This window comes from Ischnura elegans, chromosome 7 (genome assembly GCF_921293095.1).
Source record: "Ischnura elegans chromosome 7, ioIscEleg1.1, whole genome shotgun sequence".
In the NCBI taxonomy this organism is placed as follows: domain Eukaryota; kingdom Metazoa; phylum Arthropoda; class Insecta; order Odonata; family Coenagrionidae; genus Ischnura; species Ischnura elegans.
The window spans coordinates 64,306,436-64,320,016 of record NC_060252.1 but is presented as its reverse complement, the minus strand read 5'-3'; the positions used below and the strand labels follow the sequence as shown (position 1 = coordinate 64,320,016).

At 39.3% G+C, this 13,581-nt stretch overlaps 1 protein-coding gene across 4 annotated transcripts in view; it reads right to left on the bottom strand.

Moving 5' to 3' along the window:
• LOC124162936 (protein kinase C-binding protein NELL1-like) overlaps window positions 1-13,581 on the bottom strand; it is a 181,474-nt gene that overhangs the window by 84,411 nt on the left and 83,482 nt on the right. For all 4 annotated transcript variants that reach the window (XM_046539688.1, XM_046539689.1, XM_046539690.1 and 1 more), the window contains exon 2: window positions 2,615-2,803. In XM_046539688.1, coding sequence (XP_046395644.1) covers window positions 2,615-2,803 — 189 coding nt within the window. The remainder of the gene's footprint in view (window positions 1-2,614; window positions 2,804-13,581) is intronic.

Sequence of the window (13,581 nt, the reverse complement as noted above, 5' to 3'; positions counted from 1 at the left end):
TAACGGTATAAACAGCTTATACTAGTTTTTTTTTCGTTCAGCCAAGAGCAAAAGCGTTCACTTTATTTGCCGTTTTACCCGGCAAGAGATCCTCATGTACGCGTTCACGAAAGAGCCTTTGTAAGAAGATTTATCGTATGAAATGGCCTTTAGAAGACACTCCAACACAATCATGAAAATAATACCGTTAAAATGACCAGAAATTTGATGATTCCGGCTGTGCACCGTCTAGATAAATATTTTAAACTCTGGGAATAGAAATGGAAACGGTAAGGATCAGAGAAGACCTGGTTCAATATGCTCCATTCCGCTCGCAGCTTAGACAATCCATTTAATTATCAACACAAAGCCTACAAGGAGTAGATAGGCACTTTCAAGCAAAAGATTGACTTATGGCAAAAGAAAAGAGTCCATGAAGCAATGCCTTCCGTCATGCGATGTGACCATTAGCAGCCAGGTATATGCTGTGCTATTAGGAACTCACGTCTTATGTTGAGGAAATGAAGTTATGAAGGAGCTTGTATAAATAAGAGCAGAAAAGAGGGCTAGATAAATGATTAGGGGCTAGGCAATGGCCGAGCTAGCATAGACAACGCTGATTAATGGTTAGCAGCAATCGAAAGAATGGAACACATGGAATTACATGACAGAATTTGTTGACGATTAAAATTTACAAATCCAGAGCTAGTATGAGATACAAATAACTTAAAATGATTGAATATAATCTGATAAAATAATAAAATAATAAAATCATGATAAAATAAAACCTGAGATGCGTTCGACGTGGATGGGGAAAAGTAAAACTGCTTCATGATTTCAAAAGAAATTTGGATTAAAAATTATCAAAACAAACTAACAATTTAAGGAATAAAATCAGAAAAGATGTACATCAGTTTACATACAGGTTGTCTCAGAGAGCGAAAAGAGAGATAAAAGTTTATGAAGCAATAAGAGAGAAAAGAAAATTGCTCAAAGAAGTAACGACCGGACGAAGAAGGTGGATGAGAGACTAATAAAGGGTCACCGGCCCTGGAAGGATATTTTGGAGGGAAAGATGTACAAGATGGCAAAAGTTAAGACATTCTTGGTGCAATGACAAGAGGGCAGATGCATCGAATGAGAGAGAAAAGGATGGTAAAATCAAGTAATTCAATATGTACCTATTCCAGCAGGAGTCTTTCTTTTTGCAGCTGTACTCTAAGTTTTCTTCCTTTCATTGTATTACCTCAACATAAGATCCAATCTCCTGCCTGGAAAAGTCCTAAACTTATCCTTTATCTCACGAGGAAACGTGTAAATTACCAGCTATATTATATTAGCCAAGGGAGTATCTTCCCTTATCAGTAGCCTAGCGTAACGTTTCCAAGGTAAAATAAAATGTAATATGGGGGCTTCGGAGAAGTTGCATTCCAAAGGAAAAGGAAAACTAAGGAGGGAATTTCGCTCGCAATGACAAGATCAAGGGTGCGTCGAATAATATGCCATTTATACCGACTAGGTCTTTCGTTATGAGATTTTCTTCTTAATTGGCTCCCTCTCACATCATTTCCTCTGCCTTCCTCCCGGAAATACACAACAATTCTTATCATCTTTCTGGAGGGGACGTTTGGAAAGTAAAAGTTATCCACAAAACTTACTCCAGTCAGTAGCTGGCCGAGGAATTACAGAGGTGCAATCAAATGCAATAATGGTGAAAGGGAGTGTATTTAACACTGACTTGAATTATTCGAATTGTTGTCATGACGAGCGGTTGATTCCAAGTAGTTGGCAACACGAGAGGAAATCATTGTGATAGACAATTTTCAATCCGACGACGAGAGCCTATGTATTGCCCGTCGGGATGAAAGATTTGAAATAGAATAAATCCCGTTCGAGATCCCAACTATTCGGAGACCACAGCTTGTAATGTAAACGATTCGATTAATTGCGACACACCCTCCTGGAATAGTATTCTCGGACAAATCTTTAAATTCTCCTTCTTGCGAATAATTAGGAAAATAAAAGATATGTATCATATTCTCAGTGATTCAGCCCGAAGGTTGATTTGGATGGGTGAGGGTAGAGCCCACCCCAGACTTAGCCACATGTGGTTGAATTTCAGGTGGGCGAGTGATACGGGAGGCCAGTTCCTTTCCTTAGGCCACCTTGATTTTCTAGAATTTTACTAGCGGGTGTCCGAAGGTTTCGAACGGGAATTGAACCCGGAACACTTCGATCGACATTCAAAAGCCCTACCAATGCCACGCATGAATAAAACCCATTTACTGAAACTATGACGTAACGCAGTTAATTCGAATGTTTTGATTTTTGTGGATCAACGCACGTCCGAATCCCATTTGCAGAGGAGCGATGCATTGTTGCGTTTTTCCCTTAAAATCAGCGCGTTCGGGCGAACTGCAATATGCCACAGGTTCTTCGAGAGGGTTTTATAGATAGGACGTGTAGCCTCTATCTTCTAGGCTACCACGCTGCCTCAAGAGAGAAGGTATGTAAGTAAACCTATCCCAGTCAAGGCTGATTGAAAATTAAAGCGGTGACATAAATGGTAGGAGGAAATGTGGGCTTTTGGGGAGACGTGACGTATGTCCTAGGGAAGAAAGATGCGTTTCCTCACCCTGCAGGTAGAGAGCAGGCTTGAGGCTGTTTGGCCCCGGGGCGAGGCTTACCCCCTGCCAAGAGGAGGAGGAGGAGGAAGAGGCCGCGGGCGACGTGGTGGCGTTGAGAACCCTCAGCTGAACCCCTTCGACCAAGTCCAGCGCCAACGGGATGTCTCCAGTGCCGAGGCTCGCGCTACTGCTGCCGACTGTGGAAGAAAACAGAGAGCAGCCGTGAGTCGTCATGAACCACCACGTTATGCCTAACCTAGAAGAAAACAAATTTAGTGAAGAAATTAAGAAATTTAAAAATAGGAAGCATATGGAATAGACCCGTGGATTACCGTTTGGCCCTACACTAACCGGCCATTTGAAAATGGGAGAGGCACACTTTAACGAATGTAAAGCCGCCATTACGAGGAGCCAATTTAGAATAGCGGGATATACACGGCATTGCTTCAGGTGCAGGAGCGTATGTGGGAATAGAATTTCGAACCGAATTTTCACAACGGTAGTGATACGGATAATGTGAACCTTTCTCATAAAGTCCGCGGAGGATAGCAGAAGGTATTCAAATTCATGAACAAGTACGACGAATTTCAAAGTTGACCCAGAAAATCGTAAATATAATCCCACTATTCCTACCCTCAGTCTAGTGGAACCATTCCATTCAATGACTTGCCGTTGGAATTCTCAAAGATTCATTGTTTTAACAACCTATCATCATTTTTAGAAATGGCGAAGAGAAGTAGAATACGTTGGAAACAAAAAATTAAATGTCTCATATAGTTCTGCACTTACAGGATCAATCCAATGAAATTAAGTACGAAATCAAACTGTTTGGGACTTTTGAAGACCAGCGGAATAACAAGAATAACAGCAACGTAATCTTCATGAAATTTTGTAACAGAATCTTTAATACATAATAGGTCCTATTTGGAAGTTAAGTCTCAAAGAAGTCTCAGTAATTTGCCATTAATTTTGTGGAACCTCAAATTCATGGAACAATGAGTAGAGTATTTTTTTAATTCCACGAATTTTTTAATTTGGTTAACCCGGACCGTTTCCGACAGTAGCCTGTAAATTTTAAGGGGAATAACTCTCAAAGGTGCGTATCCCGATCAGGGTTTACGAGGGAAAAAGTTGAGAGGAAAAAAATTTAGAATATATTTATTTAGCCATGACATATCTCATCACTTGAAGAGCATTTTCAATACTAGTCACTATTAAAATTTTTCATTCCGACTTATCAGTTATATGACTCATAATTATAAATAAAAGTGGCAGGTAATAAAAAAATGTGCATTCGGAAATAAAAATTGAAGCCTAGGGAGAATGAAAAAATAAGCGAGGTTTAATGCACGAACTTATTTTAGGAAAGACCGACTAAATAGTCACACTAAGATGACTTGGATAGATCCTATAGATAAAAATATGCTCCAGTTCTCCGGTAAACGCATGAAAAATTTAAATGACCCGCGTTGCTCCTAGCACGCTGCTATCGTAACAGCTAGTCTGCTCACCGTGATGTGAACCTGGGTAAATTTAATGCTGGAATTGAGCTATTAAGTGGATTTATCGCCAGTCATAAAATAGCACAGCACAGCTAGGGCGGGATCATTCACAAAAAGAAAATATTATAATTTATCACTACCTATCGTGGTAATACTAACAGCGGTCAACACGATATGGCGGTTAAATATCTGCGAGAAGCAAATTAAAACAATGCCTTGAGACACTGGGATATTATAGATAAAACTAGTTGAAAGAATAGGGCTCAGGGGATAAATGGGAGTTAAATAGTAATATATGTATATTAGTGGGACATAATAATTTCCAGTGCTGATGAAGAGGACTGTAACAAAGAAGAATGGGTAAAAATGTGTACCAAAGCTATCATCTCGTTTCGGTTCTAATGCACGTGTGTAAATTCACGTACATGACTTCTACATGGACCTACAGAAGTATTATCTTCGATGAGGACAAGCCCCTAATATAATTAATCGTTTGGTAACCTTTAATCATTGGCTACCACCTGGTACGGCGACTATTTGCTACTTCTAAAGTGATGGCATTATTTAATTATTGAACTTTTGAGAGATTCAACAGCATATTTTTAATTGCATGATCAAAGATTTATTTTAGTTTTAGAATACTACTAGAAACTGTGACTTTATCGTTATAGACACCGAGATAAATTGTCTTCATTGTTACAGGGAAAAAGTAAATAGGCTCAAATGAACAATGTCTTCATGAGGCGACTTGTAATTTGAAAAAATATAGTCGTAAAAGAAACGGTTTTTTCAAAAAAAAATGCCGCACATCGACAATGCTACCGAAAAAAGGGTTAACATATAGTCTGAAATGACTCCAGAAACCACTTCACAGTGGCGCTAGGGTCGAAATAAGTTGGAGTTTGCAATAAAAATATAATATTAAGTACGGATATTATACCCTAGAAATAATTATAAACTCTGCTAGGATAAATAGCTGGAATCATTGAGGTTATACTCAAAGGGAGATCGTTATGAATTTATCAATAGGTGTGCTTCAAGAAAGTCTTTCTTTTCCTCTTAACTGCTATTACATCGCCATAGAATAGCTTTCATTCCAGTGAGACGTATAGAATGGTGTTCGGCCTTTTCATGGCGGAGCAGGGCCATTTATTTAAGGACAACAAGGATCCCAATGTCATGAATACGTCATGCCACTCGAAGAAGCGAGAAAACTTATAGCGCCAATCCTGTTGCCCGAAAACATATCCATTTCACGAACGTATCCCGTAAGTAATTTATCCCCCTCATGATCGGCGAAATTCTCGTCAATCGGGCATCGCAAAGAACGACCGAGGGTATCCATACGAGCATGCATCACAGCACCCCGAGGGCGAAGCATTGGGGACTGAACTGCAATGCTCCCTGTTCCACAAGGCTAGTAAAGCAAGGGGGGTAGAAAAAAAACGAGGACGTATGGGCAAAAGGCATTTGTTTACATCCGTCTCCATGGGAACACTGCCACCCCTTCCCCTCCACTTCCTTCTCCGTCACCATCTTTCGATCCTTAGTCAATATTGGCTCTCGCCCGCTCTGCGCCCACACAATCGTATCCCGTCTCCAACCCATACCCTTAAACTCCCTCCACAGTGGGGCGAACGGCCTGTTTCCGTCAAGTCTAACAATGTGTTTGTCAATCTGAAACTCGGTGCACTTAGGTTTCTCTGTATATCAGGTGCATAACTCTCGCTCCCATTGTTTTGCACTTAAGTTTTATTTTCCTACATTCGCATGGTAAATAGGTATATAAAATGAGTACATTTGGTTTGATTTCTCCATTAAAATCAGCATCAATGGCAATAAATGGCTACCTAAAATACATAGCAATAGTGAGTAAGAGCGTCGCACCCTACAAGACTTACTAATGGCACTAAAAATTGTGGAGGTGCGAAGTGACTCCGGGGAAGGATCTGTGAATATCCGAATACGTGAAATCTACACAAATTTGGCTTATTCGGAGGTAACCTCTACTCTCACCTTTCTAAATCAATCATTGGGTTGAATCACTGATTGCGTGTGGAAAGCAGGTGTTCTTCGGGAATCGGATTCACCAAACTCCCCTTCATTGAGTGCGCTCGAAAAAAATAGCAAGATTATGTCAATATTTTTACGGCATAAGTACAGCGAAACATGCCATTTTCCCTAATGTTCGCCGCTGTGTAGGTACCTACGACCTCTGTTCGCAATCCAACCATTTCACTTGCTCGGCGCCTTTTACCCCACCCCATTATCTTTCCCCTTTCCCAACTTTGAAAGGAAACACTGGTCCGCGTCAGCGTGGGCGCACTACTTTGTCCCGATCGTCTATCAATGATACCAAATCAATCGTCGGGCACGCTCTCGAATGTTCAACCCCACTACGAAGGGCAGGCGAGCAACACAAAGCCGCCTTTTCTCTTGCCGCTCGTTACGCTTTGTGAAGCGTTTCAGGATTTTGAGCTCGGGGGAAAAAGGCTTAAACTACAAAGAGACAAAAGCAAGCCAAACGGCCAGTGGTCATTTTTATATGAGGGAAGTTTTTCTGAGGAGTTCATGGTCAACTTTAGCCTCGCACACAGTGAACGAACAAAAGGAATCGTGAGAATGGTGCCCCGGAGTCTATAGCAGCTGCTGTGTCTTTTGCGTTTGGTTAAAAGAGGTATCAAAATTTTAAATTCACTCGATAGTTTGTGAAAACATTTCTCCGAATGTGAGTGAAAATGAAGATTTCTGAGGAAAGAAAATTTTAGCTTTAATCCACACAAATAATAATCAATCATAAAGTGGTCAGTAAGAAAATAGACGCGAAAGAGATGGAAAATGGGCACGGACGGAGTAACGAGTTTCATCAGGTCTAACGGGTATGCAATATTCTGAGGGTTACTTACTGTGTTACTAAAAATGAGCAAAAATAACTATCCTTGGATCTTCGAAGGCTACTCGGGATACCCACTGAGTTAATGTTGACATGGCTGCTTACACTTAGGAAACCGAACCGGTTCACATCTTCAGGGCTGTCAACATATCAAAATTCATCTGGTGGGAAACCCGAGCAGCCTTCAAAGGCGCTGAACGCCGCGAAAACAATAAAGAATACTAAACCATACAAGGGCTAGAGTAAACTGTCATTAAATATAAAATAATAGCATTATATAAATAAATGCGAAAGCTGCTTGGAAAAACGAATATAACAATTTTACTTTAGAGCAAAGGGAGCGTAGTAGCCTAGTGGGTAGAGCGACCGGCTAATAGGTCCAGGGTTAAGGCTTTGGACGCTCCCAATAAAAATCCTTGCAGCTTGAGGTGGTTTAGGATAAGGACTTCGCCCCTTGCTCTGAATTTGTAACATTTACCAGCCTGTGGCTTAGTATGAGATGAAATCAAACCGCACTGACCAAAATCAACTTTTAGGGTCAATAATTGAGAGAGAGACTTCAAGCAATTTTATAAGTGTAATTAAGTACAGCTATAGTAAGTTGAGTGAGTTATTTACATATGTGACACACAGCATCAGCTATTAAAAACCCTAATCCACGATAAAGCGGAAACTTTCCATGAAAATTTGGAAGTTGAAATAACCGAGGAAACCACTGTAAGACGCCAAGCAGCCCAATGTTCTACGTCCAATAGTGTTTGCGCAGGGCCACGCTTAAGCCCAGCCATTTTGTACGTTAGAGACGATTGCAGCTCTGCAGAAAAGTCCAACTATGAGAGGCTCAAAGCTGTGCACTTACGATAAGAACCATACCTTGGCAGCCTCTTCATTCGGCTTATCTCTTGCTATCTTCAATCACATCTCAACATTCCACTCTAAGAATTCCGTTCCCTAACTTTGCCGTCTTCCCAGCCCAACCATTCTCTGTTCACCATTCGCCTTTTTTTAGCTTTCCCGATCAGTCCAGAAAAACAGCCGAAAAGCTAAAAAATAATTTCTACTTTAATTCCCTTTCCTCTGATATCAGTTTGAAAAGTCTTCTTGGCCATTCACGGAGCTGGCGTCTCCAATCCGGAAAAGCAGTAGCAATTAAACCGAACCATATTCTCAAGAACCCTTAACTCAGACTCTTAATTCCTGCCAGACTTTTCTCATAAAATTTCTTCCCTAAAACCACCAGAGTTAATTATCTCTTCATTTTTCTCCCCAACTTCTTCTTATTCAGATTATTTCGCGATGGTAGAAGAATTAATACGCATCTGACGTCATCGGTATGGTTTTGCGAATTTCAAATTCACACGGTTTGTTCTTGGGAGAGATTTACCCTCACATATATTGACCTACGCTAAGATTTCGGTATTCCAAGACCGGATTAATTCCGATAATGATAAGAAAAAGAGTGCGTGGGTTAGAATAACTCTTCTAAGATGGCACTTCGAGACATCTTGACGAAATAAGGACTTGCTCGTTCAACTGAAAATGATTCAACGCAAATGAAATTATTGCTGCAGCGGCGAGCTATCGAAACAATGACATCCAAAATGATTCTAATGATAGAGAAATCATAATAAAAAGAATAATCAATCAATGTGTCCCTTAAAAAATAGATACAGAGGGAGATACCAATCAGCAAAGAGCATTAAGTATAATTTTTCTCTTTAAAAATATTTTTCTCTTATATTAATTGAAATCGTGAAATTTTGTCTATCATGATGGAATGAAAAAAGGTATTTAAAAATAAAATGGTACATTTGGAAATACAAGACTGACGTTCTTTCGCCTCAACTGCATTTCCTTTACTGGATAAATAGGGAAAAAAACATCATACTTCATAAAAAATGCGCTTGAAGATACTTTAGGATGGAACTATTTGGAACAAGGAAACGTGACGTGTTGTCATACAGAGTCATTAGTATTGTTAATATGTTCATGGTACAATTTAAATAATAATATAACATCCATACCTTACTTTTAGATGCATTACGTATACATTACTAACTTTCTACGTCATTCTTGGGGGTGTTGGTCCGGTGGATAGGGGTGTTTTGCCACTGATGAAATTATCGAAAGATAGATAAAAGATCGAAAAAATTATCGAAAAATAAGAAAAGTCCCTGGATCAAATCTTCGGTGAAATCTTCGGATACTCAAATGAAATGTGAGGTGGTTCAGGGAAAGGATCTCGTCACTCTACCCTGGTTGTGCTAATTTCAAATTCACACGGTTTGTTCTTGGGAGAGTTTTACCCTCACATATTCAAACCAATCTTAAGATGGAATGACGGAGATACAGATGCTGTTCTTAAAACTAAGCCAGTTTAACCGATCGATTTCTGGAGCCACCAATACGGATAGATAGGTCGCATTACTAAAAACTTAATATCCATCCATTCTACGTGACTCAAGCAAAATGGCAGTGAGCGATGTTTTCAAATGGGTGCCGTCCATCGAATGATGACCTGCTACGAATCTAAAGAAAGGGTCATTCGATTGCCTCGTGATGACATTTCAAGCTACAGCTAAGCACACTAGACACGCATTAAGTCGAGTACGCTCAGGCAGCTGGGTGATAATAGCTTTTGCGTGCACTCCAACAACTCCCTCAACAGCAAATCGGATAATAGTGGTAACGGCACGCCAATGTGAGTGCTCTTACACTGCGCCCTATAATCGTTTGTGGAATATTTTTGACTCGCCGTTATACACGCGATACTCAATGATGTCTTTCGCTTCCGTTGTAGAAAGGCGGCGCAAAATTTAAAGGGAGTTAAAGTTTTATGATGAAATAGGCATCAATATCCACTCAACAAAATGGTGACCTTTTCAAACGGATATTCACGCTGTTATCTTTATTAAGATACATTATACACTACGCATCTAAATGGCCGACAAAAATATAAAGTACAGGTATAATAATATTTTAATTTTTTGTCTCCGTCTTGAGTTATTCGAGTTAAGAGTCAATATATGGGTTACATTATGGGTAATATATGTCTGTTTAGGGACGTGAAAAAATGTTCACTGATGAAGATGAAACACTAAAAAACTCGTATGCCAACATTCAATCCATGTTTACCCACCAAGCATATGAAATAATAACGCTGATACCTTTAAGTCATGATTTAGTTTTAGCGATTTTTAAGGTACAAATTCACCAAAGGATGTGATCATTAAATGCGAGAACTATTCCCGCGATCCCTTCAACAGGCCGCAGAGCCGCTCTTTGGTTCCCTTTGATAAGAGTTGAGTTTTCTTCGTTTTATAGAATTAGGTATTTGTATCTAGGCACTATTAATATGTATGATAAAAAGTACTTCGAAAGCAAAGGACGCGAGAGTATACCTACTTCAAATGGGAGAAAGGATCGTGTTCCAGGAAGTTCTATATCCAGCTTGGGGTTTGAAAGAATATCAATGAAAAATACAGTCTTCTTATCAAGAGATCTCTCGATAGGCTTTTCACGTAAAAAAAAATTCCGTGGTTCATAAGAAAAGGAAGTTAGGGGCAAGTTCAAGGCCCGTGTGATGACAGTTATGGTGAATATTTCACGAGCATGCACGCAACGCACAATAATGAGTAATAATTTGAAGTTTTATGGCGTTATACTTTATGTACCTGCCTCAAACTTGTAAAATCATTTTTTAAGAATATTCCAATTTTTGCAATTCACCTTCTCTTACTAAAGTAGCTTTGACTACTAGTACTGCGGTGGAACTGTTCTACAATCTATTCGTGAATGGAATGCAATTTAACACTTCTCCACAGCTATTTAAGGAGACTACCTGTTTTGACTCACCAAATAGAAAAACTATGGAAAGTTGCGAAGAATGATCGTAGGCTTTCCCGGCGTATAGAATTGTGGAAGGTTACATAGAATTTCCACCGGGTCAGGTTCTCCAACTCCATCTCGGTCGACGTTTCGATGGGCGAGTTTCAGGGCCCTGAAGACGATGGACAACTCGTCCATCGAAACATCGACCGAGATGGAGTTGGAGAACCTGACCCGGTGGAAATCCCGTGTAACCTTCCACAATGGAAAGTTACGTTTTATTCAACAGCATGTCCATCAAAGAGATTTTTACCGCTATTCCTTTATTTAAAAGGCCGTTCTATCAAATATTTCTTTGCAAGAAGTCATGATGTAATGATGATCTCTAAACGGCAATTTTTCCCATATTCTTACCATTTTTTCCTTAAAATTCTTCGATAATGATAAGTTACGTCTGATTCCTTGAGATCTGTTCAGAGCAAAAGGAGCGGATGTCAGACCTCTTAAGGGCATACCATCGTCAATAACATAAATTATAATCGAGCAAGCACTTTACTAATAAACGAAAAACTAAAAATTTGGCGTGGGAAAACATTACCCACTGAATGACAATATCAATGAAAGTGAGAAGACGTATTCAGAAAATTATGTTCAGAATGACAGAAAAAGAAATTAGTTATCCTGAATTTAATTATAAATGCAAAATAAAGATACTTTCACATAATTAAGGAGCAACAAACATAGTAGTGCGAATAAAAGTAATACCTAGACTGATTATAATGGACGCATTTCTCGACATGAAATCGTAAATAAATTAATGGTAATGAAAAGCATTACCTCAACTTAGAATAAAGGGAAAACTTTTCCAATCAATTTTGTTGACCTATCTACAACTCACCAAGATATTGAATTCTAAGAGTTTACCGCAAGTGATTCAAATAAACAATTAAAATTATGAACAGAATTATTTTGAAATTAATAGCATTAAGATCATCATCATCATTAGCCAGCAATTCTAAGATTGGTTTGCCGCAACACTCCATTCCATATCCTATCAGCAAGCCTTTTCAGCATTAATGATACCCGAGGTAAATGTAAATACTAATGACATCGACAAATAGAAATGACTAACAATAAATGGTATTTAATGAAATATTTTACCTATCTCCTGATTTCCTCCAAAGTTTTATGCAGCCTAAATTTTCAGATAGCGAGATCAATACGCCATTAAAATCAACGTCAATGTGTGCAAGGGGAGAGAGATTTTGCCATTCCTTCCATCATCTTTGATATTGGCATCGAAGAGCTGATTTATTTCAGAAGATCGATTTATAGCGAGTTCTACCCAATATATATTTTTATTTTTATCCCAATAATTAAATTTCATTTCAATGTAATTTATCTACATTTAAGGAAATTCTGTCATGAAATGTAAGCTTAATAGCTGGTAATGCCAAGGTCTTCAACCGATATCACTTCTATCATGATGATACGTTTGGGCTATCCTCCTTCCCTCGATCGCCATTGATAACCTTCATTGGCAGGTACACATTCAGATAAGACAGAATAATTTGACGTATTCTTTATTACTTATTCAGTTATATCTCACGTTAATTTTATAATTTATTCCCTAGTCTTTAGTCAAGAAGGTTTCCTGCGGGAATCACTCCAAAAATATCCCTAAAACTTCGAACACATTAAATTAAACTATAAAAAATTGTCAATCCTTTGCTATTCTTCCAATATTTAGTTCATCAATAATAGTCAGAATTTATTAAAACAAAGAAAAATAGAAAAGCAAGAAGTGAACTACCTAATATACGCTGTTTATAGACACAAAATTGGGAAACATTGAATAAAACTTACACAAGTTTTTTACAGCTGTATTTTTACAGAGTAACTCGTCGGTGTTCACTTTACTATCATTTATAACGGCATTTAAACACTATGTCTGAAATAACGATTAAAAATATCATAAATATCATCGTTGAAATATTAATCTATCAGGTATTTATCTATGTCTCTGGTGCTTTTCCAATATCTACTCAATGCTAATTGATTTTTTTAATTATTTGTATTTTTCCTGATTAAATTTATTGTAGTATTTCTGTACTATGAAAATTTAGTCGGAGAAAGGAGGTACAACTTGATATGACAACATAAAAAGTAAAAATGTTCATCCTTCAATCCCAAAAGAAGGGTATAATATTCCACCAAACCCTTAATTCCTTTACTTCGGGCTGATAAAGAGACAACCGCGAGGTAAGTAACGGTACGAGACTCATCTCTCGTATACTGGGCATCGTTGTAACCACACGACGCCAGTCTAAGCCGTCCGCATGGCGGTAACCCGTGCCCTTTTTACGGCCGCTCCGCTGGATTCCCTATTCCCTCCTTCTAGACTAAAGCCCCATTTTTCCTCCTCCGCCGCTGCAACTCTCTCCCCAACCTCGGAGGCGGAGGCGCCGCGGCGCCCCTCCCGGGCGACGCCTTCTCCGCCGCCCCACCAAGTGCGCGCCGCTACGTACTACGGCCCAGGCGACAATCCTCCTCCACAACCCCCCTCATAAGGAGTACGGGATTTGTACTACAGCGTTTTACGCTCCCACGATTCACTCGGTCGACCCACATAGAAATCGACGTCTGCTGTCACGTCTTCCTCTCTCTCGCCCGCCCCCCTTCGGCGAGGTAGTTTTTTCGTGTTTCCTTTCAGATCCTCCCCGACTCCCTCGCTTTCCGACTCATTTGCCAA